Consider the following 27,892-nt stretch of genomic DNA (forward strand, 5'->3'; position numbering starts at 1 on the left):
ACGCCCCCTTCTGCTCACCGACGCCCCCCCTCTCCTCACCGACGCCCTCCTCTCCTCACCGACGCCCTCCTCTCCTCACCGACGTCCTCCTCTATACGACATGTCAGGAGATGAACTTGGGTTCATTTTTCGGTATGGTTACATTTAATCAAACCTTTGCAGACTTGCACTCTGATCCGTGCAGCTTGTCAGTGCCTGCTTGCTGTGTTATGTCTGCAGAGGTTTGCCAGCATCGTCTTAGTATCCCTAGCAACAAGGTGGATTTGGGCATTGTTGAGGTGTTTACGAGCCTCGGTGTGACGGTGCTGGAGGCAGCGCCAGAGGGCGGTTATTATACTGATATACCCATTAATTATATCTGTAGTGCCCGCATCTCTCTCTGTAATAGGATGCTGAATCTTTCAGCAGCCTCCTGGCACAAGATATTAATCTGTGAACTGTATATCCCAAGCTAGTAAATGGTTAAAGATATTCCCTCCACTTCCCCAAATATAGAAATCCTTGTCTGTCAAGCAGTCGGCATCTGAGCTTAACTATAGGGGCCCAGAAGGCAGGAGGACCCACAGGTGACCCTCACTCCACTAAATGGTTAAACTTCTTTGATGTCTGTCAGTCTGTACATTGTAAATTTATTTCCCCTGCCCTCTGGTGAAAATTCACGATACACAGCCTTCCACTGTCAGAAAGGAGAATATTAACCCTTCCATGGCAAAAATAACAGCTTAACATCAGGGAGGGTTTATGTGGGGGAGGCTATGGGCAAAAGGGCACACCATTACTATGTGCGGGGTACTGACGGGAGATGGTAAGCTTGTGTGCACAGACGTGTAGAGATGTCTTTGTGGTGGTCTGGGCCAGATAGAGACAGAAATGGAAATCTAAAACCTGCCCTACCTTGTAGGTATCAGTGTTCCCGTTCCTTACTATGTGACTGGGTCGCGGATCGCAGTATATGGACAGCTTTACTGTATACGCTGATATGTTTGCTTTATCATTCTTAGTAATCCGTTTCATATTGTACTTTCAGGGAACACAGATAGAATTCCATATTGGAGCCCTTTTAGGAATTTCCACAATGGCAGGTAAGACACTATGTAACATCAAAATGTACCGGCTAAAGGGACCAAGGGGATACGGGATGATAACTATATCATATGTGGGTGCGAAAGGTCTTGCTGTGCTTGTACGGGTTCCCTCGATCTACTCATCCGAACATCTTCTCAAAACAGGGGTAGTCGTTCCCTGACTATCCAGTGGCCAAGTTCCACCACTCCATTCATTGGGGACACCTATGGTCCCTGTTCTCCTGATCATTAAAGGTTCTACCGGTTGGAATTCCGGTGATCAGACACTTCTAGAGGACCCATCACTACACCTGAAAATCCCAATGACATCCATCCTGTGATCGGTGCTGTTACACTGAGCATTTTGGTGTTTTGTTTATCCAAATCTGTTCAGCTATTCCAAAGATATAAGCCCTTGTAATGTTGTTGCAAATTAGGGTTTATTAGCCAAGTGGGCACATGGACCCCACCCCCAGGGAAACCCCAGTGTTACCGCCCACTTGGCTAGCAGACCCTAATTGATATCACTACTAACAGGGCTTATATCTTTGGAATGGCTGAATGGATTTGGATAAACAAAACACCAAAATGCTCAGGGTGACAGCGCCGATCAGATGATGGACGGCTACATTGATCCCAGGCTGATGAGTTTTACATTGAGGCAAACGATGAGATTTGTGCTGCTGATGTGTTCAGCTCAAGAGAATTGTAACAAGCCCTCAGCTGTATTAGGCCTGAGCTGATTTCCACTGCTGCATGTAAAGGCGCACACTCCCATTCATTGACAGCAAGCAGAGATCTGCAAAACAGCGAGATATTGAAACACAAAATTCTAGGATTATAGGATTAGACTTTTTAACATAAAACTTGCAGTGTAGAACTTGTGATCTTCTCCCAGAATTGTCCTGTGTGTGTAGGAGTACAATCGTATCTGTAGGTGACTGTATTACGGTAGATCATCCTTACAACCAGTTAGATCCTGATACAGACGACATTGTGGAATCTGGCTCAGTAACATTACGGATTCAGTGCGAAGCTCGGGGCACTTGTAATAAGGAGCAGCTATTTCTGGAGAGGTCAGGGGGCATCTTTTTGGGTTGATAATAACTTCCTGCACTGGCACTCGGGGGATACAGCGCAGCGAGAGCGCTGGACATGGTTATGAATGAGTCATGATGTGATCTTGTCTCTGACTCTCAGGTGACTACAGTTTCTGGGTCGATGAGATGCTGTGAGGAAGGGTCATAAGAGACGGTGCAGGAACGGTGCCGATACAACGCCAATAATATACAAGTGGGGGAGCGGTCAAGCAAGAGATAAAAGGGAGGAGGGAGCGCCATTAACTCACTATTACGTATCGTAGTGTAGGGTGGTATACTGGTTGGCAAGGTAGGAGGGGCAAGGACCCCAAATAGCAATATGCTTATGAGATATTTTTCCTTTTTCTGGTTTGACTGCTTTAAAAATTGGACTCTAGGGTTCTTACCTGCCAATAGGTGGCGCTAGAGGTAAGAGAACGAATATGCAAACTTTTTCCCAAAAATTTCCAAGATAGCACACATGACCTTGAAAGAGAACCTGGTGTCGATTTGGGACACTAAACCATCTACAGGTCCTTATAGACCGGGCTTTAGTGTCCCCAATTGTCCTCTTGTAACGCCATCCGTGCCCCTGTTTAAATAAAACAAATCTTTGTACATATCTAGAGATTACGGTCATTGGACTCCTCTAACGGTGCAGGCGCAGTTCTTCAGTGAATTGGAGGACGTAGGCCCCAGCTTCACTGCGTATGTGCTTGAGGTCCGGCGCATGCGCACAGAAGGTTGTTTTTTTTAAATGCAGGCACCGATGGCTTTACAGTAGAGTGATTTCGGACACTAAACCCCCGGGCCATAAGAACCTGTGGGTAGTTTAGTGCCCTGACAGGTTCCCTTTAGAGAGTTTATTCCAGACGTATTATCTATAATTCATACCACACCAGGGACCTCCCGCCCCACAGATTAACTGTTTACAGTGGCAGGGACTAGTTTCATATTGACAAGTTTGGTCCAGGCAACTTGGTCTGTGTATCGGCCGGATTTCCTGGCCCAAACTCGTCTCAGCAGACATGTCTGATCTTCTCTGCCTTCTGCTAAGATTGATGTCTTATATGACTCTGTAGCCCAACTAACCATCCTCACTTGGTTGTTTGCAGCTGCTGCTCTAGGAAACCTGGTGTCAGATCTTGCAGGACTTGGGTAAGTTCCTTAAGACCCTTGAATGAACCTTTACTTAAATTTTCTGTCTTGTATCTCCATATATGTATTGTAGTCTTAAACCCTTGACCAACCTGTATGTACATTTATAAGATACAAGTCACTTACAGAACCCAAAGTTGTGACTCCCCCATACTGTACATGTTAGTCATCTCATACTACCAAACTGAGAGGGTCCAACTGACTACTGTGCAACACCTATAGAGGATGGAGGTGCGAATATTTGTGCCAGGGATGGCTGATATTCTATGGGATCCAACAACTAAGGGGCCATCTCCACGGAGACCTAGGATACACTGGTATAATCTATGTTCTGTGACATCACTGTGTGTATTATCCTGTACTGTGACATCACTGTGTGTATTATCCCTGTACTGTGACATCACTGTGTGTATAATCTATGTTCTGTGACATCACTGTGTGTATTATCCCTGTACTGTGACATCACTGTGTGTATAATCTATGTTCTGTGACATCACTGTGTGTATTATCCCTGTACTGTGACATCACTGTGTGTATTATCTCTGTACTGTGACATCACTGTGTGTATTATCCCTGTACTGTGACATCACTGTGTGTATTATCTCTGTACTGTGACATCACTGTGTGTATTATCCCTGTACTGTGACATCACTGTGTGTATTATCCTGTACTGTGACATCACTGTGTGTATTATCTCTGTACTGTGACATCACTGTGTGTATTATCCCTGTACTGTGACATCACTGTGTGTATTATCCCTGTACTGTGACATCACTGTGTGTATTATCCCTGTACTGTGACATCACTGTGTGTATTATCCTGTACTGTGACATCACTGTGTGTATTATCCCTGTACTGTGACATCACTGTGTGTATTATCCCTGTACTGTGACATCACTGTGTGTATTATCCCTGTACTGTGACATCACTGTGTGTATTATCCCTGTACTGTGACATCACTGTGTGTATTATCCTGTACTGTGACATCACTGTGTGTATTATCCCTGTACTGTGACATCACTGTGTGTATTATCCTGTACTGTGACATCACTGTGTGTATTATCCCTGTACTGTGACATCACTGTGTGTATTATCCCTGTACTGTGACATCACTGTGTGTATTATCCCTGTACTGTGACATCACTGTGTGTATTATCTCTGTACTGTGACATCACTGTGTGTATTATCTCTGTTCTGTGACATCACTGTGTGTATTATCCCTGTACTGTGACATCACTGTGTGTATTATCCCTGTACTGTGACATCACTGTGTGTATTATCCCTGTACTGTGACATCACTGTGTGTATTATCCTGTACTGTGACATCACTGTGTGTATTATCCCTGTACTATGACATCACTGTGTGTATTATCCCTGTACTGTGACATCACTGTGTGTATTATCCTGTACTGTGACATCACTGTGTGTATTATCCCTGTACTATGACATCACTGTGTGTATTATCACTGTACTGTGACATCACTGTGTGTATTATCTCTGTACTGTGACATCACTGTGTGTATTATCCTGTACTGTGACATCATTGTGTGTATTATCCCTGTACTGTGACATCACTGTGTGTATTATCTCTGTACTGTGACATCACTGTGTGTATTATCCTGTACTGTGACATCACTGTGTGTATTATCCCTGTACTGTGACATCACTGTGTGTATTATCTCTGTACTGTGACATCACTGTGTGTATTATCCTGTACTGTGACATCACTGTGTGTATTATCCTGTACTGTGACATCACTGTGTGTATTATCTCTGTACTGTGACATCACTGTGTGTATTATCCTGTACTGTGACATCACTGTGTGTATTATCCTGTACTGTGACATCACTGTGTGTATTATCCCTGTACTGTGACATCACTGTGTGTATTATCCCTGTACTGTGACATCACTGTGTGTATTATCCCTGTACTGTGACATCACTGTGTGTATTATCCCTGTACTGTGACATCACTGTGTGTATTATCCTGTACTGTGACATCACTGTGTGTATTATCCCTGTACTGTGACATCACTGTGTGTATTATCCTGTACTGTGACATCACTGTGTGTATTATCCCTGTACTGTGACATCACTGTGTGTATTATCCCTGTACTGTGACATCACTGTGTGTATTATCCCTGTACTGTGACATCACTGTGTGTATTATCTCTGTACTGTGACATCACTGTGTGTATTATCTCTGTTCTGTGACATCACTGTGTGTATTATCCCTGTACTGTGACATCACTGTGTGTATTATCCCTGTACTGTGACATCACTGTGTGTATTATCCCTGTACTGTGACATCACTGTGTGTATTATCCTGTACTGTGACATCACTGTGTGTATTATCCCTGTACTGTGACATCACTGTGTGTATTATCCCTGTACTGTGACATCACTGTGTGTATTATCCTGTACTGTGACATCACTGTGTGTATTATCCCTGTACTGTGACATCACTGTGTGTATTATCACTGTACTGTGACATCACTGTGTGTATTATCTCTGTACTGTGACATCACTGTGTGTATTATCCTGTACTGTGACATCATTGTGTGTATTATCCCTGTACTGTGACATCACTGTGTGTATTATCTCTGTACTGTGACATCACTGTGTGTATTATCCTGTACTGTGACATCACTGTGTGTATTATCCCTGTACTGTGACATCACTGTGTGTATTATCTCTGTACTGTGACATCACTGTGTGTATTATCCTGTACTGTGACATCACTGTGTGTATTATCCTGTACTGTGACATCACTGTGTGTATTATCTCTGTACTGTGACATCACTGTGTGTATTATCCTGTACTGTGACATCACTGTGTGTATTATCCTGTACTGTGACATCACTGTGTGTATTATCCCTGTACTGTGACATCACTGTGTGTATTATCCCTGTACTGTGACATCACTGTGTGTATTATCTCTGTACTGTGACATCACTGTGTGTATTATCTCTGTACTGTGACATCACTGTGTGTATTATCCCTGTACTGTGACATCACTGTGTGTATTATCCCTGTACTGTGACGTCACTGTGTGTATTATCCTGTACTGTGATGTCACTGTGTGTATTATCTCTGTACTGTGACATCACTGTGTGTATTATCCCTGTACTGTGACATCACTGTGTGTATTATCTCTGTACTGTGACATCACTGTGTGTATTATCCTGTACTGTGACATCACTGTGTGTATTATCCTGTACTGTGACATCACTGTGTGTATTATCCCTGTACTGTGACATCACTGTGTGTATTATCCTGTACTGTGACATCATTGTGTGTATTATCTCTGTACTGTGACATCACTGTGTGTATTATCTCTGTACTGTGACATCACTGTGTGTATTATCCCTGTACTGTGACATCACTGTGTGTATTATCCCTGTACTGTGACGTCACTGTGTGTATTATCCTGTACTGTGATGTCACTGTGTGTATTATCTCTGTACTGTGACATCACTGTGTGTATTATCCCTGTACTGTGACATCACTGTGTGTATTATCTCTGTACTGTGACATCACTGTGTGTATTATCCCTGTACTGTGACATCACTGTGTGTATTATCCTGTACTGTGACATCACTGTGTATATTATCCCTGTACTGTGACATCACTGTGTGTATTATCTCTGTACTGTGACATCACTGTGTGTATTATCCCTGTACTGTGACATCACTGTGTGTATTATCCTGTACTGTGACATCACTGTGTATATTATCCCTGTACTGTGACATCACTGTGTGTATTATCTCTGTACTGTGACATCACTGTGTGTATTATCCCTGTACTGTGACATCACTGTGTGTATTATCTCTGTACTGTGACATCACTGTGTGTATTATCCTGTACTGTGACATCACTGTGTGTATTATCCCTGTACTGTGACATCACTGTGTGTAATGTAAAGTAGTATGTGTTATCCTTGTGTGTAAAGGAGGTCACAATAATTGTGCATTTTTCAAGTTCTGATCTTCCTTGGTCATGGTGAGTGGGGTCCCCCATTAGTTGTGCTATAGGGCCCCATGGTTACCTTTAGGCCCCTGTACCAGAGTCTTGACTTGAATCTCCTGGGCCCCATCCCAAGGTCTATACCAGGGCCCCGACCTGTCTTCCTGTCTCTGTCTTCCTGTCTCTGTCTTCCTGTCTCTGTCTTCCTGTCTCTGTCTTCCTGTCTCTGTCTTCCTGTCTCTGTCTTCCTGTCTCTGTCTTCCTGTCTCTGTCTTCCTGTCTCTGTCTCTGTCTTCCTGTCTCTGTCTTCCTGTCTCTGTCTTCCTGTCTCTGTCTTCCTGTCTCTGTCTCTGTCTTCCTGTCTCTGTCTTCCTGTTCTTACAGTTTCGGTGTGATCGCTACCTCTGCTCCCCTTATAACTACCCCATGATTTTCAGCCTTCCTGCATCTCTTAGTTTTCAGTTGTATGCGGAGTTCCTCTTTACATGGAAGGAAAAGTCTCCAAAACAATTATTTCCCCGCTCACATAAAATCCAGATACCATCTCAAAACTGTACCGAGAGATGGGAGAATCAATGGAGAGAATCCAGATGGAAATAGGTTGTCCTGTATCCAGTGATCTGCAGCAGCGCACCGCGGACGGCTCCTCCATATCTAGGATTAGCAGAGCTGACTGCGTGCTTGTTGTCGTAATTGGATCTTAATATACATCTATAAGGGATGAATAATTAGTAGGAAGCGGCGGCCATTACTGTTACCTTGTAGGCCGTAAACTCTCCGGGGTCATTATTCCGTTTTTATGTAGACAGATTTCAACCACTCCTTTTCCTAGGCCCCAACAGAGTCCTCGATCAGGACCCCCTCGCCGTACCCTATATGTGACAACAGGCAGAATCGTATTGTGCAAAGCGGCAATTAGCACAAGCCTTCTGGTCATAGCCCCCTCCCATTTATATTAGAAACGCCCCCCACTAATAGAGTGTAATAATATAGATGACTATTACGTCACACCCCAGACTCTCACAATATGTCCAAAACCAACACACAAATAAATCTGGTCCTTACACCATATCGTCTATAGAAGAGTAGGCCTCCTTTTCAGCAGACCCTAGACCAGACCTCCAATTTAAAAAGACCCCACACTAGATCCCCCTCCTTCCTTTAGGCAGCCCCCAGACCAGACTCCTATTTTATACAGATGCCCCTTACCCCACATATAAGTATCCCAGGCCAGATCCCTCATAGATGCAAACCCAAGACCTCTCCTTTATTTAGATCACTGATAGTTCTCTCTTTTATACAGACCCCAGACCAGAGCCCTCATTTTTATAGACCCTAAACTAGTCACCTTATATATACAGACCCCAGACCAGTTCTCCCATTTATACCGACCCCAAACTTGACCACTTATACAGACCACAAGACCAGAGCCCTAATGTATGCAGACCTCTGCCAAGCCAGCTCATTTATACAGACCTCAAAATAGACCCTCCATTCTTAGAGACCAGATCCCTCATTTTTGCAGACCCCAGACCAGATCCTCGTTATATAGGTGCCAGACCAGACCCCTGATTTGTGCAGCCCAAAGACCAGCACAGGGAGATACAATCATATTCTCACAAAGTGGCTACTTGCCCCCCTCTTGCTTACTTGCCCCCTCTTGCTTACTTGCCCCCCTCTTGCTTACTTGCCCCCTCTTGCTTAGCCTCGTCGAGCTCCCCCGTACCCGGATGCCTGTCATTCTATCCATTTATCCATCCGTCTATCCATTTGGAGTATAAGGCTCCCTCAGGAGACCTCTACCTAATATAGTCAGGGAACATTGCAGTAAAGGGAATTCGCTCGCCCCTGCCCCAGTTGAAGGGAAATTCAGCTTTTAACACAAGTCCATGGGTTCGAATCTCCTTAAAGCTTTTATGACTTTGTTTTGTTATCTTTGGACCATTTGTTTTTATATTTTGTGTAGCTGCGTTTAAAATTCTGTTGGTTGTCATTGGTAACAGACTGCGGTTTAGCTCCAGCATTGTCAGACATGTGACCTGAGCTCCTATTGTTACTGTGATGTTTATGGTTGTGCGGATTATTACGTCTATTGTTCCTATTAGGCTCCTGATACAAGTATTATTACGATATTTATTCCATATATTTTTTCCTACAGGCTGGCGGGTTACGTTGAAGCAATATCTTCACGGCTGGGCTTGCCGATTCCTGATTTAACCCCCAAGCAAGCGGATATGTGGCAGACACGTGTTAGCGCACATATGGTACGTAACTCCCTGTGTCGCACCTCTCTCATCTGCCTACATAGTGTCAATCATTTTAGATAAAAGTAAGCCGCAAGGAAGGCTTACCCCCATGTTTATAAAGATTTGCACAAGATGAAACCATGGTTAAAGTGGACCTCCGCTCATAAAACCACTTTCCATAAGTGAATAGTACAGGTGAATATAAGAAACTTTGTAATATATCTTAAGGAAATCTGTTTCCTTCTCCACTTCTTGGACTATTGTCCTCCTCCTTGACTGTACATGCGCTGGGTTTCTGCTCACCCTGTATGCTGATAGCAGAGATTGGCGCATGCGCAGCAGACACTGGTGCTGGGAGGCAGCGCTCACGCGAGGGGCGTGTCGATGATAAATGAGGCTATACTGTAGGCCTAATAGGCAACTGCCAAGCGGTTAAACACATTGAATATTCAATGTGCTTAACCCCTTGGTATTCGGCTGCTTACACACATACCTATGGCGGCGAGGTATTCGATCGAATACTACTCGCTTATCTCTAGTCATAACGCTACATCCATTTCAGAAGAGAGGCTATGGTGTCCTTGCCTATCCTCTACTAGCGTCTCTTATCGTGTCCCATAATCTAGTCTGTTCCATTAAACCAGTATGATATTAATATACAGTCCCGCGCCTCGGTTGTGACGCTCGGAAGATGAAGCCGTTTTCTTGTTGTCATTCTCTTCCTTCTCTGGAGTATAAATTATTGATGGTCCTGGGATCTGTTCCTGCCAAATCTCTGAGGCTCAGCTTTGGGACTTGAGGACAAACTGATAAGATGTTAACATGTTTATAATTTGCTGCAAAGCAGTTTCAGCATATGTGCCGATGTGAGGACGGGCGCTGGCTACTTACTGACTGCTATTGTGGGCGGAACCAACCCGGCTACTGTTACAATGTGTTTCCTCACTGTTGCTTGAGGGGTTTTTTTGCTGCCACTTGGGTCGCTCTGTCTGTGACGTTCATAGGGTTGGAACCATATACAGGTCACACTCCCTAATGATAGCAAGTGGAAGATGATATTTTTTTTTTATTTATTTTTTTTTTTCTACGGCTGATTTGTTTTTCCAATAGGTGATTTTTTTTTTTTTCTTTTCCTTTAGCTGATCCTTTGCTGTAGCTGATTTTTTTTTTTTTATTTCTATATCTGATTTTTTTTATTTCTATAGCTGATTTTTTTTTTTATTTCTATAGCCGATTTATTTTCTTATAGCCGATCTATTTTCTTTGCATATAATTGATTTTTTTTTTTTTTTTCTATAGCTGATTTGTAGAGATGAGCGAGTAGTATTTGATCGAATACTACTATTCGATCGAATACTCGTATCGGTCGAATGCCACACGGGAGCTTTTTTTTTTTGCCATTACTTTATGGGAGATTCTATGCATTGATATTGTGGCTGGTCATAGACACCCCCCCCCCCCCCCTTAAAAAAAAATAAAATAGTAATAATTTTTTTTTTTTTTTTGCTGACTCGAGTATGAGCCGATAAGCCGAAGGGGGCTTTTTCAGCACAAAAACTGTGCTGAAAAATTTGGCTTATACTCGAGTAATTTTTGGCTAGCTCATTTTATTCCTCTCTTTTTTTTTTTTTTTTCCCTCTTCAGATTTTTTTTCTATTCTGCTATCAGAAAAAAAACTAAAAGGCTTATGCTTCCGGAGAATTCCACCAAAGAACTCCTATTAAAAAAAATAAATAAAATAGGATGTGGAAAAATACCACCTGCACAGGGTGAATGTAGGTTTATTCTTCTCATCAAGTGCGATGTAAGCAGAGCTGAATACTACATCTATTCAGATATTTTTTTATTATTTTACACAATTTTCTTATTTTATCACTGCCTTTGCCTAAGTGCAAAAAAATTTAGTAAAAAAAGAAACCGCTTTGCCAGTAGTCTTGGTGAAATATCTTCGTTTTATGTCTGAAGCTTTTATACAGGCCAAAGTGTAAGCTGGAAGAAGAGTAAAAAATAAATGGTTGATGTAAATTTTAGAGAATTGTAGATTTTCGGTTGTATTATTCAGCACTTGTTGACTTAAAAGGTTCGTGCGAGAAAACCTTCTGACGGCTCGTCTGCGGCTTCATTCTTTGACCTTTGAAATAGTCACTAGAATATTCTTCTTGATCACTTTATCTTTTCGTCAAAAAATAAATAAAAAAAATCTGAAAACAAAAGCAAAATAAACCTTTTCTCTTCACGCTTGTGACAGAAAATCGAGTGTCTATGTCAGTAGGGTTCTGAAAGTAGGGCAAGACTGTACACGGCCCTAAAGGTAGTCACGTGTGTCCAATCTCGTTTTCATCTTCATGTCTTGTACCCAAGAGCTGTATTCCTAATTCTGCTGATTCCCTGATGGCTGTCGGGTTGTAGTTCTCTATATTTTTCAGTCTCTTTTGTGATTTTGTAGCAGACCAATTTTTTGTTTCTATTAAAGTTTTTAAATTTTTCGAAATAGACCGAACCAGGACAATTTTGAACCTGGGGGCAAAAATTTTAGATTTTTTACTCTTTGCATGTTGGTGGTCAAAAGCTTAACTTCACATCCGAAAAGAGCACAGAGTCGCTCTAAAATTACAGACCAAAGGATCCAACTTATTGTATGATCATTGGGGAGGTCCAACTGATAGAACCCCCGACGGTCAAAAGAAAGGCGTTGCCTAAGTTGGTGTAAATAGGGCAGTAGTACACGTGTGACACCCACTCTATTCTCTTCTAATGGCAAGTTGTTACCCCGCTACCACAGTCTCATTAATAAGAATAGGGGGGTGGTCAGGTACGAAAAGTAGGGCCCCATACACGCTAAGGACTTAGCAATCATACGTTTAGTGTCTATTAGAGATGAGCGAGTAGTATTTGATATAATACTACGGTATTCGAAATACTCGCACTCGATCGAGTACCACTCGCCGTTTGAATGTAAAAGTTCGATGCAGAACAAGCATTGATTGGCCGAATGCTATACAGTCGGCCAATCAATGCTGGTTCTTCTCCTACCTTTGGCAGTCTTCTCCGTGCAGCTTCCCCGCGGCGTCTTCCGGGTCTTCATTCACTCTGCCAGGCATTGGGCCTGGGCAGAGCCGAATGCGTATGTCCGCTTGTAGTGTGGGCATGCGCAGTTGGCACTGCCCAGGCCCGATGCCTGGCAGAGTGAATTCAGAGGCGGAAGACGCCGCGGGGACGCTGCACGAAGAAGACTTCTCGGAGGATCCAGCCCGACCCTCACTCATGGACTTGGTAAGTATAATTTGATCGAACGTTGCCTACCCCTGAAACAAGCGTTTTCCCCCCACAGACTATAATAGGGTTCGATATTCGATTCGAGTAGTCGAATATTGAGGTGCTACTCAAAACGAATATCGAACCTCAGACATTTTACTGTTCGCTCATCTCTAGTGTCTATACATAGGTTAAAGTCAATATTATAACCAATCTTTTTATTCATCTTTAGGGAAAAGCAATAGGGGTCGCCATCGGCTGCCTTTTGGGAATGTTCCCCCTCCTATTTTTCAATTGGGATGACGAGGAAAAATCCGAAAAAAAGAAAAAGTGAGATTTTATACCCCCTGAAAACTGATACCTCAGCCAAGTATGCAGTCTCCATCTTTACAGCCGTCAGAGTGAGATACTTAGAGGACACTTATATCCGGGAACAATATACAATATTCAGCATGACCCGACCCCCCCATCGATTTTCCTGGCTTTCGTGTACTCGGAACGCATGAAGGAACCATCGGACTTGTCTACAACGCACAATGACAGACTCATTCTTTTCTTTCCTTCTGAAGAACTTCTGATTTGGAATAAATTGGAACGTTTCCTTTAAGAAACGTGGTGGTCTTTGTTGACTTTTGCTGAAAAACTGGAGAGTCCTATCCATGTTCTACTCTGACACTCCACCCCACCACCATGGGCCTTCTTTGGCATCATTGCCCCATAGCACCCGTTAGCTCCGCCATTGTTCCTCCATGGCACCAACTCTGTCTGCCATTCGACAGAATTTATCAAAATGGCAATTTTGATGTTGGAGGCCCATGGTGGTCCCCATAAAATACCACCACCGGGCCAACCATAACTGGGAGCTTCTACTTCCTTAAAACTATATCAAACTATCTATGGCTTCCACTATATATTTTTTTTGCATGTTTTTCTATTTTTTTCCCTCACATTGGCATGCCTTACATGAGACTGATATGCATTATGTTTTGCTTTTTGTAAAAGGTTACAATTTTTTGGTGGAAAATTTTATATTTTTTTTTTCCTCTTTTTTTCGAAAAAAAAAAAAAAAAAAAAGCCTTCATGTTTACCAGCTTGTTTTATTGAAGCACAGACGGGGCAAATGTAGCAAAGTTTTGAAGACACGGGTGTAGTGATAGGGTTTTAGTAGGTGGTCAGCCAACGTAAGTGAGAAGAAAGTTTTTGATTTTTTTTTTTTTAAGTTAGGTGCTTTTGGGTAATAATCTGTCTTGCCTTTGCCTTGAATGCAGCTCGCCCCATATGTGGGGGGGGAAAAAAAAGAACCAATCACAAGACAGTCAAGAAAGGGGCGGGGCTGACAACAGCAGAATGAATTATGGTGGCCTAGAAAGTAGTCAGATTTTTTTTTTTTTCTTGATGGACACTTCCTTAAAGTAAGTCTATTGGTCTTCCCAGGCTTTGCAGAACACACATCTGCGTAACTGTGTATAACTAATACATCAAACTGACGGGACTTGTTAAAGCCTCAAACGAACAAAGTTTTTGTGTTTTTAAGCATTTTTGCTGTACTGTTATAGGCGGGGAATGTTTTACTTTTTTTGTTTGTTAAACCAACTGCTTTATTAGTTTGTTCATTTTTATTAAAATTGTAAATATATATTAACAGTTGTCTGATAAAATATATATTAGAACTTCAACTTGAAACCCGTTTTTTCTGTATTTTTATTTGAAGTGGAGTCATCGAGTCGGAGTTCTGTGTGCAGGAGGGATCTGGCCGTTCCAGGGTCTAAAGAAAGGGATTGTTTTGTGCTCTTTCTTAAGGTTCTCTGGTCTGAGGCCTGTATGCTTCTGAGGGTTTGGTCTGGGATCTATAGGTGGTCTGCATTTACTCGAAATTCTGGTGGGTAATGTTCTCCGGGTATTGGCCAAGCCCATATTCGTTCATTGAACCAGATCACGAGAAATTGCTGACCCTGGCCAGCCACCGCGTTCATGAATAGTCGTCATCCTCAGAAGAGCACTGGCTCAAAGGTTAACAAGTCCTGATGGTAACAAATAGGCACCAGTGTGACCGGCACTCCAATTGAAATGAATGGTGTGGTGCATGCACCGCCTGACTGTCACACCAATCAGGATTAAAGTCCCCCATTCTCCTGATCAGTGGGGGTCTGGACTGTCGGACCTCCACTGATTAAGTTTTTGCCTAGCCTATGGTTAGGGAATGGAATAACTTGCTTTGTCAGAAAATCCCTTTAAGTATTCTCAACACTCATGCCCTGGAGGGTACAAGGGGCTATTATATTGTGCATGGGGACTCTAAAAAGATGTGTGGGAAGCTTGCCTACCGTGGTCCCTGTCCTGTCACCTGCCCTCCTTGTAAAATCCTGCGTATGCCCCTGTTGCTGTACATTCAGCAGTTGGCATGTGGAGTCTGCCTGGTTTTCCACTTCATGGTTGGGCTGTCGATTCGCCCAGACAGTCCAGTCGATACTCCTAGACACTCCAGTCGATTCGCCCAGACACCCCAGTCGATTCGCCCAGACACCCCAGTCGATTCGCCCAGACACCCCAGTCGATTTACCCAGACCCTCCAATCCATTCGCCCAGACCCTCCAGTCCATTCGCCCAGACCCTCCAGTCCATTCACCCAGACCCTCCAGTCCATTCGCCCGGACCCTCCAGTCGATTCGCCCGGACCCTCCAGTTGATTCGCCCGGACCCTCCAGTTGATTCGCCCGGACCCTCCAGTCGATTCGCCCGGACACCCCAGTCGATTCGCCCGGACACCCCAGTCGATTCGCCCGGACACCCCAGTCGATTCGCCCGGACACCCCAGTCGATTCGCCCGGACACCCCAGTCGATTCGCCCGGACACCCCAGTCGATTCGCCCGGACACCCCAGTCGATTCGCCCGGACACCCCAGTCGATTCGCCCGGACACCCCAGTCGATTCGCCCGGACACCCCAGTCGATTCGCCCGGACACCCCAGTCGATTCGCCCGGACACCCCAGTCGATTCGCCCGGACACCCCAGTCGATTCGCCCGGACACCCCAGTCGATTCGCCCGGACACCCCAGTCGATTCGCCCGGACACCCCAGTCGATTCGCCCGGACACCCCAGTCGATTCGCCCGGACACCCCAGTCGATTCGCCCGGACACCCCAGTCGATTCGCCCGGACACCCCAGTCGATTCGCCCGGACCCTCCAGTCCATTCGCCCGGACCCTCCAGTCCATTCGCCCGGACCCTCCAGTCCATTCGCCCGGACCCTCCAGTCCATTCGCCCGGACCCTCCAGTCCATTCGCCCGGACCCTCCAGTCCATTCGCCCGGACACCCCAGTCGATTCGCCCGGACACCCCAGTCGATTCGCCCGGACACCCCAGTCGATTCGCCCGGACACCCCAGTCGATTCGCCCGGACACCCCAGTCGATTCGCCCGGACACCCCAGTCGATTCGCCCGGACACCCCAGTCGATTCGCCCGGACACCCCAGTCGATTCGCCCGGACACCCCAGTCGATTCGCCCGGACACCCCAGTCGATTCGCCCGGACCCTCCAGTCCATTCGCCCGGACCCTCCAGTCCATTCGCCCGGACCCTCCAGTCCATTCGCCCGGACCCTCCAGTCCATTCGCCCGGACCCTCCAGTCGATTTGCCCAGACCCTCCAGTCCATTCGCCCAGACACTCCATTTCACAATAACAACATATCACTAGGTCGGATCTAACAGATCAGAGATTTCCCAAACTGGCTTTGACCCATACAGCTACCAGTGTTTGTCTACGTAGCTTGCATACCTGAGAGCTCAATTTTTTGCACCTCTTTGTCTTGGATGTGGTGGACACATCTGGATACAGTAGTTTAGATTACATGCCTTAGCTTCGGAGCAAAGAATTGCGGGTAGAGCAGAGTTACTTTATCTACATTTATATTATGATCATCCACCAGTAGCGCTTCATCTCCTGGGAGCTCTTTCATGTTAGGAAGTTCTCGGCGTCTCTTTTATGGGTATCCCTGAAGCTAATTTTCCTTTCTTGTTATATTATACACAATCCTATTAATTATGGATAAATTGCTGTGTGTTTAGCAAAACCTCGAACATTATAGACACGTGTGATGGGAAATTCCTCCCGGAAGATGCGAAATACTCCGAGCATCTGCGAGTGAGACTTCAAGTCCCCTTTGTGGATTCTCTCTTTACCAACCAATGATACAACATGCTAAGAAAACTTTCTTACTGCCATCTGTTAAGAAGAATCTTCTTATACTGAAGAACAGAGATTTGTCAGAACCACCTAAAAAAGAATCGCTATAAAAAGAAAATTGTCAAGTTATCATTCCCATAGCCGTACTAGAAATCCAGGAAGTACAGACCTATAATATGGCGTCCATCAGCTACAATGGGGCCATACTAAACCTCCAATATTTGGAGGCAAACAGCACTACAAGCTACATAAATGGTAAGTATATAGGGTGCCATGTCCTGACGACATCCTCATTGTTCTTTCCTTTTCTGGATGGTGTCACACGTCATCCAGACCCCACCAACCTCTTTCAAAACTTGTTGGTAGAAGAACCCAAAAGTGCCTGCAAGATCCCAGAACCTCTAAGGTGAAGTGACTATGTAGAGTCTGGCCTGGAGTCCATTTATTTAGGAGGTCTGGATAGGTTTAGGAGTACTGGTCCGGGGTTTGTATTGTTGTAGTGGGTCTGCTCTTGGCTCTTTTTTACTTTGGATATATTTAGGGTCTACGTTTAGGTCTGGTCTGTGGTTGGTATATGCTGAGTAGGGGGTCAGTGTTAAGCTGTTCTTTTCTGACGTCTGGGGTCTGTATTTGTCTGGTGTGGCATCTCGGTCTGTATTTAGAGAGTCTGGATATATTTTAGGACAGCTATATGTTTAACATGCCTGTTCTGGAGTCTGTAGTGGTTCATTTCTAGGGTCAGGGACAGATCTGGGGCCTCTACTTATTTAGGGGGCCTGGTCTGGGGTCTCTGTTTTCAGAAATCCTGGATATATTTTAGGGATGATTTGCTGGCCTGATCTAGAGTCTGTATTACGGTACTTTAGTGGATCAATTCTAAGATAAGATCTGGGGCCCATATTTATATAGTGGGACTGGTTTTGGGGGTCTATATTAGTTTAGGGGGCCTGAATTGCTATCTGTATCTGACGTCATAATCCCTGGATATATGTTAGGGTGTCTATATGTTTATTGGACCTGATCTCCAGTGTATATTACTTTTGCTATCCATTTCTAGGGTTGGGGGTCATATCTGAGGCCTATATTATGGCGCGGGACTGGTCTGGGGTCTCTATCTTTAGAACCTGTATTTTAGGGTGCCTGTATGTTTAGTGGGCCTGATCTTGGGTCTGTATTACTTTTGCTATCCATTTCTAGGGTTGGGGGTCAGATCTCGGGCCTATATTATTTAGTGGGACTAGTTTGGGGTCTATATTGATTTAGAGGGTCTGGACAGGGGTCATTATTTCAGGGGCGGGTTTGGGGGTCTGTATTTGTTTTAATTATACTGGGTGGGGGTGGGGTTCTGTGTTTATTTTGGAGGGTCATGTCCACTACTTGTGATTTGACTGACAATGGTTGGGGGTATCCTACTGTGTTTGTGAGTTTGGATGTTTGTTTCTCAATCAAGCTGACACGGCAGAACGGATTACAGTCAGATTTGGCACATACCTAGAATGGCGCCCAGAAGGAAACATAGGCACCTTACCATCCCCCTTAGGTTGCCGGTTTGCCCAACCACGAGCACCGAAATCACGGTTAGCGGAGGCTGAAGGACCTGGGATGACGTGATCTAATTGGAGCAAGCGATGGAGGGAACGGAGCTGTGCAGACTCAAGCCGGCCACACAGCCTTCCCGCTGTTCTTTTATTGGGGCGGCCAATACAGCGGGGGGGGGGTGTGCCACCATTTCAGGACATGCACTGCTTTGTCTATCATAGAGGACACCTGGGGCCGTGAGGTGGACATTACACAGCAGATAAGCTCCATCACTTTCATCTCTAGTCCTCTTTGATGTGACTTATCTCTAACAAGCACACAGTAAAGCCCCTGACCCCGCCATGTTCCCATCTGTTCTGCCCCTGTGATCTATACAAGAAATCAGCAGTCGGTTCCACAACACATTTTACAGAACATTTGACAAATTTAGATTCGCCCATTACCAGGAAAACAACTTCTTATCTTCCAGTTGTCAGGGAATCTAGTAACGTGGACAACGGGCGGCGGACATTAGTCCTGCGTCCCGGGTACAAGACAACATCCCAGATTTACTAATGAGAAGTGGAGCCATTATCTGGGCAAATGAGGATGTCGGAGAAACCTTGTGGGTTATCTAACGCTGCCATGGCCTCGGTCACCACTATTTATGGGTTCTTAAAGGACAATGCCTGTCATGGGGGAAATTAACATAAATAATGCAAAAAATTACGGAGCCATGATGTCCCGAGATTTTATGAAATTGTTCATGTTTGATGTTATATTTTAATTCTGAAAGTTACTTTCAACATGTTTGTGATGGGGTCCAAATTGAAAGTTTATGGTGGGTGGCAGGGGTGTAACTTGAGGGGTGCAGAAGGTGCAGTCGCATCAAGGAGCCTTAGGGGGCCCATTAGCACTGGCATCAGTACTGAGATTGCAGCTTTCATCTGGCCCATAAACCAAGACCCACAAATGACCCCGAACCACACTAAGATGGATTACACTCCTTAGCACCTGTAACCAGCACTATAAAGAATTTGTTCTAGGGATCAGGTAGGGGACCCGGACAGTAGATTGCACCGCGGCCCACAAGACGTTAGTTACACCACTGGTGGGTGGGGCCCATACGCTGCTCATTCATTGGACAAAAGTAATACCGTATATAATTGAGTATAAGCCGACCCGAATATAAGCCGACCCCCTAATTTTACCACAAAAAACTGGGAAAACATATTGACTCGAGTATAAGCCGAGGGGGGAAATGCAGCAGCTACTGGAACATTTCAAAAATGAAAATGGTTTTTGGGTGCAGTAGGTGCTGGGGAAGGGGAGGGGGTGTTTTGGTTGTCTGTCTGCCCCTTCCCAGAGCCTGAGGACTGGGGTTTTTTTTTTCCCCTCACTTGGAATTCAGTCTGGCTGACTATAGGGGATCTGCGGTGCTCCTATTAACCCCTTCCTGACAGGACAGGAGCACTGCAGATCCCCTATATTCAGTAGCCCGGGCACTGTCAGACACAGGGATACCTAATGTGTTTGTGTGTCACAGTCATTTTCTATCTACTTTTATATGTATTCTAGGGAAAGGAGGGAATTACAACTTTCATTTATTTTATTTTTTTATTATATATATTTTTTAAAGCTTCTTTTTTTTCACTATTTTATGAGAGATTATATACATTACTATTGCGGCTGGTCATAGACCCCCCCCCCAAAAAAAAAAAAAAAAAAAAAAATTTAAATTATTTTTTTGCTTGACTCGAGTATAAGCCGAGGGGGGCTTTTCAGCACAAAAACTGTGCTTTAAAATTCGGCTTATACTCGAGTATATACGAATGGATCGTGAGAGCAGGAGACAGCGGGGTTCTGTGGCCGCCCAGGGATCCCCAGTATCTGCTTTTTCACAGTGCAGGCTGAGAGTCATCTCCAGACACTGGCAGGCGGGGCCCCAGCCTGCCAGTGTCCAGAGATAACTCTCAGCCTGCTCTGTGAACAAACAGACACCGGGGATCCCTGGGCGGCCACAGAACCCCGCTGTCTCCTGCTCTCACGATCCATTCGTCCCCGCCCACATGTCCGGCCCTGCCCACAGACACGCCAGTCACGCCCATAAGCCCGCCCAGTCCTGCCCATATGCCTGTCCCGGCCCCGCCTACAGGCCCGCCCCGGCCCAGCCCTAGTAGATCTTTTGCCTTGGTCAGCTAACAAAGTAGCTCACACGCTGAAAAAGTGTGAGCACCCCAGGTCTAAATCAATGAAACCAACTCTCTTGGAGAATCGTATGGAAACTTTTTCATAAAATATTTACCAAGTATATAATAAAAAAAAAAATACAAGTATCTTCCCTGTACGTAATAAAATTGTGTATATATAATCTAAAAAACAAAACAAAAACAAGTCCAAGTCATGGGAACTCTAAACCAACACTGAGCAGGGCCGTCGTGTATAATGTGCTCACCCTTCTTCTGCTATATAGTTACACGGCCCAAGAAAACATCAAATAAAATAAGAATAGTAATAAATATACAAGCACATGTACGTGTCTATGATACAATGTATATGTCATTAGAATATTGTATCATAGGACAAGTGTTTGTATATTTTTTACTATTCGGATAGTCTGATAGTTACACATGTACCATTCACACTTTAATCTAAATTCGTAGAACGTTCCCATCGCAGTAGCGCGGCGTCTCTTCCCTCTGCCCTGCTCTATACAACGGCCTAGTCCTCATTATAATTTTTGCAGTATTTTCCCAGGCTACAATGAAGGCGTCTGTCTGATCTATCTACTGTAAGAATTCTATTCTATTATTCTGTGTCCCTTCTAACCTCAGGGGATCTCTCCTCCAGTATTCCCAGACCTATCTACATGGATGGTTAAAGGGATATTTATTATTAAAGTGATTATCTCATCACATACAACTTCTATGGGAGCTGCCCTGGTGTACAATTGTTCCCTGAGAAGCTGATGCTGTCATCTGAATATTTCCCTTGCAACGAAGGTAGTAACATAGGGCGGCCATTTAGATGACTAGTTGTCCATGGAATACATGGATAACACCAATGCAATACCTGTTAGCATCTCTCTGCTCTGACCACAGAGCAGAACCACAAAAAAACAAACCTTTCCTATGTTACCCTTATGGATACCTCTTTTCAGATTTGGGAGTTCTCCGTTAATAAAGTGTTTCTTCATAAAATAAGTAATCTAAGTACAAAGAGCTGGAGGACCCGTCACGTCCCATAAGTACATAGACAGTGCATTGATTTGAATGGGCCAAATGCAATACTCAGTTTCACCAGGGGGGGCAGTGCAGGGAAATAAAATACTTGCTGGTTTCACCAAAGATCACTGGTGCTCATTGTAATTAAAATGGATTTCCCTTCATGGACAATTCCTTTAAGACCAGGGCTGCAAGGTGGTTAAAGGCTAACAATTCAAACTTCATGGTGACCGTAATTTACTTCCCTAGATTTTCTGTCTGATTCATTGTTTAGTTTCAGGTTTGGGCCCTGCACATGAAGGTTATATAGTTAATTTCTGGTGGACGTTATTAACCCCTAACAGTGTGAAGGGAAGCAATGGGAGCAGTTCAGTGCTGGCCCTATCTCACCAAGGGCCCATAGTTGTGGAAAGGCCTCCCTCCATGGTAGGTCCTGCACCATTACACTGTATGGCCATAGGTTTGTATAGACTACTAATTGAGGGTGTGCCCATCCTGACGCGGTCCACTACCAAAAGTGCCTACAATGGGCACATGAGCATCAGACCTGGACCATAAAGCAATGGCCTGGCCAATTACATCATGAAAAGAGGTCTTATGGAATCTACGTAGGTTGGCATCTCAAAAAATTAGCATGTCTACATGCTATCAAGAGCTGACTATACAAGTATATACTTGATCCTACAACTGTGTATGGATCCCACATCACATAATATCACTTACCCCTGGGTCTATATACCCTGGCCAAGGCATTGTTGGCCGATTCCACTTTGCCCCTATGGCTTTCATCTACCCTTCTGGGTCAAGACTTGATCCTGTAGATCTTCAGATAAACCACATGATACTTCTCTACACATATATACTATATACTGTATGTCATCTTTCCTTCACACAACCCATTACCATCCCCCAGTAAATAAATAATGATATTACCGAGGGGCCAGGAAGAAAAGGACATGTATCTTGAAGGCCGTGACTAGATCCTAGCGCAGGCAGATACGGCCTACGAGCTTGTATTTATTAACTAAGGTTGACAAAGCCGAGGACTCTCTAATGTACCTGAATAAATTATGGACATGTTCCAGTTTCTTATCCCGGTGAGTAATTGACCCATTAAAATCAGAGTGGCATCCTGTCCGGCACTAAATTACAAGGCTCCGCTCCCCGGGCAGAAGGGATTGGCGTTCATTACACAGATGCCCTTTCCTGACTATGATTCTTCTCTGCTCTCTATCTATATTAATGAAGTGTCTCAGTCATTGGCAATATGGCATCTCGGGGCAGTGAATGGGGCCATTACCAGCACAAGAGTAGTAGCGGGCATAGTAGGCGCCATGAGGCGCAAGGGTGCATCTCCACCCGTAAAGTGAACCATCCTATATATTATAGCACTATGTGATCATTACATTCGTAATTCAATCACAGAGCATTAAATGGTTAATAATTTTTTGGCGAGTCAATAGTACAAGCCAATATAACAGACTTTTTAATACATCTTATCATAGAAAAATGCTTCTTTCTCCACTTAATAGATTCTTAATCTCTGCCCCCTCCCAAACTGACACTCACTCTGAAATCTCTGCTTAAAGAGGATTTGTCTCAGGGCCGTGCATGAGGCCATTATAAGCACAAGAGTAGTATCGGGCGTAGTAGGCGCTATGAGGCGCAGGGGTTCAACTTCACTCTTAAAGTGAACCATCCTATATATTATAGCACTATGTGATGATTACATTCTTAATATACCCTTTATTCAATCACAGAGCATTAAATGGTTAATAATCTTTTGACAAACTCTGCACAAGTCAATAGTACAAGCCAATATAAGAGACTTTTTAATATATCATTTCAGAGAAAAATGCTTCTTTCTCCACTTAATAGACTCTTAATCTCCTCCCCCTACCAAACTGATACTCACTCTGAAATCTCTGTGTAAAGAGGATTTATCTCAGGGTCGTGCAGGGGGCCTTTATAAGTACAAGAGTAGTATCGGCCATAGTAGGCGCTATGAGGCTCAGGGGTTCATTTATCAATATGTTGCTATATATTATAGCTTTATGTGATGATTAATTTCTTATTATATCTTTATTGTGGTTAGCGTTCTCTATCACAGAACCTTAAATGGTTACTCCTTTTTTCGACAAACTTTGCAAAAATCAATAGTATCGGCAAACAGAAGAAACTTTCTAATATATCTTATCAGAGAAAAAATGTTTTTCTCACCACTTAATAGACTCATGTTCTCCTTTCCCTCCTACACTGACACTCACTCTGAAATCTCTGCGTAAACTGAGAACAAAATATTGGATGATGTATCCTTAGTATAGATGAGTGAGTAGTATCCGATCAAATCCCTCGCTCCCATAGGAATACGTGTAAGCGGCGAACACCGAGGGGTGAAGCGCAGTGAATATTTGATGCGGTGTTCGGCCACTTACACGCATTCCTATGGAAGCGAGGTATTCGATCGGATACTACTCACTCATCTGTAATCCTTAGGGTAAGTCCCACAATCAGCCTGTTTGAACGCTGTGGCCTCTTCATTACTTATCAAGCACGACATTGTACATTGTATAATAGCTGTATTTCATGTTGCAGCTCAGTCCCTTTTAATTCAATGGGACTGAGCTGCAAAGGGCGATGTGACCAACGAAGAGTGAAGTGCAAAGATAGATCATCAATATTTTTAGTCCTGGAAAACCCTTTCATTTCATTGTAGCAAGAAGGGATTGTAGCTCAGAGTAGAAGTCTATGGAGAGGGGAGAGAGAGAAGCTGCAGGAGATTAATTACTAGGAAGCTTCTTCTTCAGCCCAAGTACTTTATACTTGAATACAGTTCACACATCTATATAATGTATACAAAATCTGGATCTCTGCATTAGTCCATGTTTAGAAAGAATATTTTTCTGTTGGAAAAGAAGTGCCACAGAATCCATAGCTTACCCGATACTCACTCTTGCTTCATACAGATCCTTTTGTTTTTTGGCTTTCTTGGTGAGTTTCCTACTCCAGACGTCCTACTATCCCGCTACAATCTAGATATCATCCATGTTATTGAAGCCTCTAGACAAAACTTATAACTGTTAAACAGAACAGGAGAAACATGGCTCCTGTCTAACAAAAATAGCGCCCCCCATGTTCTCAGGATGAATCTGGTATTGCAGCTTAGACTGAATTGTACCACACATAACCTCTGGACATATTCGGTGCTGTTTTTCTAATTCTGAACCTTCTCATTCACATTTCCATGAGTTAGAAATCTTCACAGGCCCTTAAACCGTTAAATATTTTTCCGCCTTCATTAATTCTTATTGCGCCACTTCTTTAATTTTACATTCCGGAGCTTAAATCATCCTGAAGATGATAATTTGTTTATTTATGAAGCACAAAATGAATTAGAAGCGACTGGCGAGGTCTCGGAGACGCGACAGATGTTGTCTTGATTTTTAATCTCCCGTAAACTCCATTTGAAGTTTGTGAGACGTGATCTGTAAATCTGCAGCTGGGGCCGCGCTGCCCCCTGGTGGACTTACCTGATGGGTATATTGTACATAGACGGCAGGGGGCACAGATCTGGCGACGCCACCACCTGCCACATCCACTATTTCTCTATTAAAGTAGGTCACAGCCGTCGGCAGGCGCAGTCATAGTACTGGCTGCACAAGCCGTCCAATAAATCTTGGTGCTCATTTGCTGTGTACGGCCGGGGGGTAATAACGTTTTTCGCGGGTTTTAAGGCTCCGCGGGAAACAACACAGCATGTGTCTTCTTTTGTTTGGAAAAATAACTCCAAAGATGCTGAAAATAAGAAAAAACGTAGAAATTCTACTAATGATTCCGTAATGTCTCAAACAATTAAAGTAATGAGCGAGAACAACGTCCTGACAATTCTCAAGCGCGGCTCCGGATATGAAAATTGGGGCTGCAAGTACATGTGGGGATTACTGATGTGTCAAATTAAAGGAGTTGTGAAAGATTCAAAAACTTGGCTGCTTTCTTCCAAAAACAGCGCCACAACTGTCTACAGGTTGTAAGTGGTATTGCACCTCAACCCCCATTCACTATAATGGAATGCAATTGCAATACGTGACCCAATCCACCTGCGCCAACCGCGAGGCCAGAATGACTTTCTGGGAAGAACTTTTTAGTTTTACTAATGTAGAAATTGCAAATTAAGATACATAGTCCCATCTCCCCCCATATGGCGGTGCTTTATAGACAGTACGGATGGCGGCGTCTGGGGGCAAATTTATTCATAATTAAGTCTTTGCTGTAATTTATTATAAAAGGTTTTCATTAATTTATTGCCTGTTTGAAATATGAAAATAAACTTTTACCGTAAAATTACTTTTTAATTTTTAAAATTTATGATCATAGTTTAATGAATCCAGGTCTTATTTATGTTTTCTATTAGATAAGAATATTGTTTTATAATCCTTCAGATGATTAATTATTGTTTTATGGCTATAAAAATTCTACACCAAAAAAAAGCCGAAAATAACAAAGCACACAAACTGGTCTACATAATAGGGAGCAGTATTATAGTAGTTATATTCTTGTACATAGGAGTAGTATTATAGTAGTTATATTCTTGTACATAGGAGCAGTATTATAGTAGTTATATTCTTATACATAGGAGGTAGTATTATAGTAGTTATATTCTTGTACATAGGAGCAGTATTATAGTAGTTATATTCTTGTACATAGGAGCAGTATTATAGTAGTTATATTCTTATACATAGGAGGTAGTATTATAGTAGTTATATTCTTGTACATAGGAGCAGTATTATAGTAGTTATATTCTTATACATAGGAGCAGTATTATAGTAGTTATATTCTTGTACATAGGAGCAGTATTATATGTAGTTTTATTCTTGTACATAGGAGTAGTATTATAGTAGTTATATTCTTGTACATAGGAGCAGTATTATATGTAGTTTTATTCTTGTACATAGGAGTAGTATTATAGTAGTTATATTCTTGTACATAGGAGTAGTATTATAGTAGTTATATTCTTGTACATAGGAGCAGTATTATAGTAGTTATATTCTTATACATAGGAGCAGTATTATAGTAGTTATATTCTTGTACATAGGAGCAGTATTATAGTAGTTATATTCTTGTACATAGGAGCAGTATTATAGTAGTTATATTCTTATACATAGGAGCAGTATTATAGTAGTTATATTCTTGTACATAGGAGTAGTATTATAGTAGTTATATTCTTGTACATAGGAGCAGTATTATAGTAGTTATATTCTTGTACATAGGAGGTAGTATTATAGTAGTTATATTCTTGTACATAGGAGCAGTATTATAGTAGTTATATTCTTGTACATAGGAGCAGTATTATATGTAGTTTTATTCTTGTACATAGGAGTAGTATTAGAGTAGTTATATTCTTGTACATAGGAGCAGTATTATATGTAGTTTTATTCTTGTACATAGGAGTAGTATTATAGTAGTTATATTCTTGTACATAGGAGGTAGTATTATAGTAGTTATATTCTTGTACATAGGAGCAGTATTATAGTAGTTATATTCTTGTACATAGGAGTAGTATTATAGTAGTTATATTCTTGTACATAGGAGCAGTATTATAGTAGTTATATTCTTGTACATAGGAGTAGTATTATAGTAGTTATATTCTTGTACATAGGAGTAGTATTATAGTAGTTATATTCTTGTACATAGGAGCAGTATTATAGTAGTTATATTCTTGTATATAGGAGCAGTATTATAGTAGTTATATTCTTGTACATAGGAGCAGTATTATACTAGTTATATTCTTGTATATAGGAGTAGTATTATAGTAGTTATATTCTTGTACATAGGAGTAGTATTATAGTAGTTATATTCTTGTACATAGGAGTAGTATTATAGTAGTTATATTCTTGTACATAGGAGTAGTATTATAGTAGTTATATTCTTGTACATAGGAGTAGTATTATAGTAGTTATATTCTTGTACATAGGAGCAGTATTAGATTAGTTATATTCTTGTACATTGGAGGTAGTATTATAGTAGTTATATTCTTGTACATAGGAGCAGTATTATATGTAGTTTTATTCTTGTACATAGGAGTAGTATTATAGTAGTTATATTCTTGTACATAGGAGGTAGTATTATAGTAGTTATATTCTTGTACATAGGAGCAGTATTATAGTAGTTATATTCTTGTACATAGGAGTAGTATTATA

General features: G+C 42.8%; 1 protein-coding gene across 2 annotated transcripts in view; it reads left to right on the plus strand.

Annotated features, from left to right (window-relative positions):
* The window catches only part of TMEM65 (transmembrane protein 65), a 56,378-nt gene extending 42,019 nt beyond the window's left edge, over positions 1-14,359 (plus strand). For both annotated transcript variants that reach the window (XM_075270114.1, XM_075270115.1), the window contains 4 exons: positions 1,028-1,082; positions 3,259-3,301; positions 9,425-9,530; positions 13,000-14,359. In XM_075270114.1, the coding sequence (XP_075126215.1) occupies positions 1,028-1,082; positions 3,259-3,301; positions 9,425-9,530; positions 13,000-13,101 (306 nt within the window). In that variant the 3' untranslated portion in view covers positions 13,102-14,359. The remainder of the gene's footprint in view (positions 1-1,027; positions 1,083-3,258; positions 3,302-9,424; positions 9,531-12,999) is intronic.
* The last annotated feature ends 13,533 nt before the right edge of the window (positions 14,360-27,892 follow it).

This window comes from Leptodactylus fuscus, chromosome 4, assembly GCF_031893055.1.
Source record: "Leptodactylus fuscus isolate aLepFus1 chromosome 4, aLepFus1.hap2, whole genome shotgun sequence".
NCBI lineage: Eukaryota > Metazoa > Chordata > Amphibia > Anura > Leptodactylidae > Leptodactylus > Leptodactylus fuscus.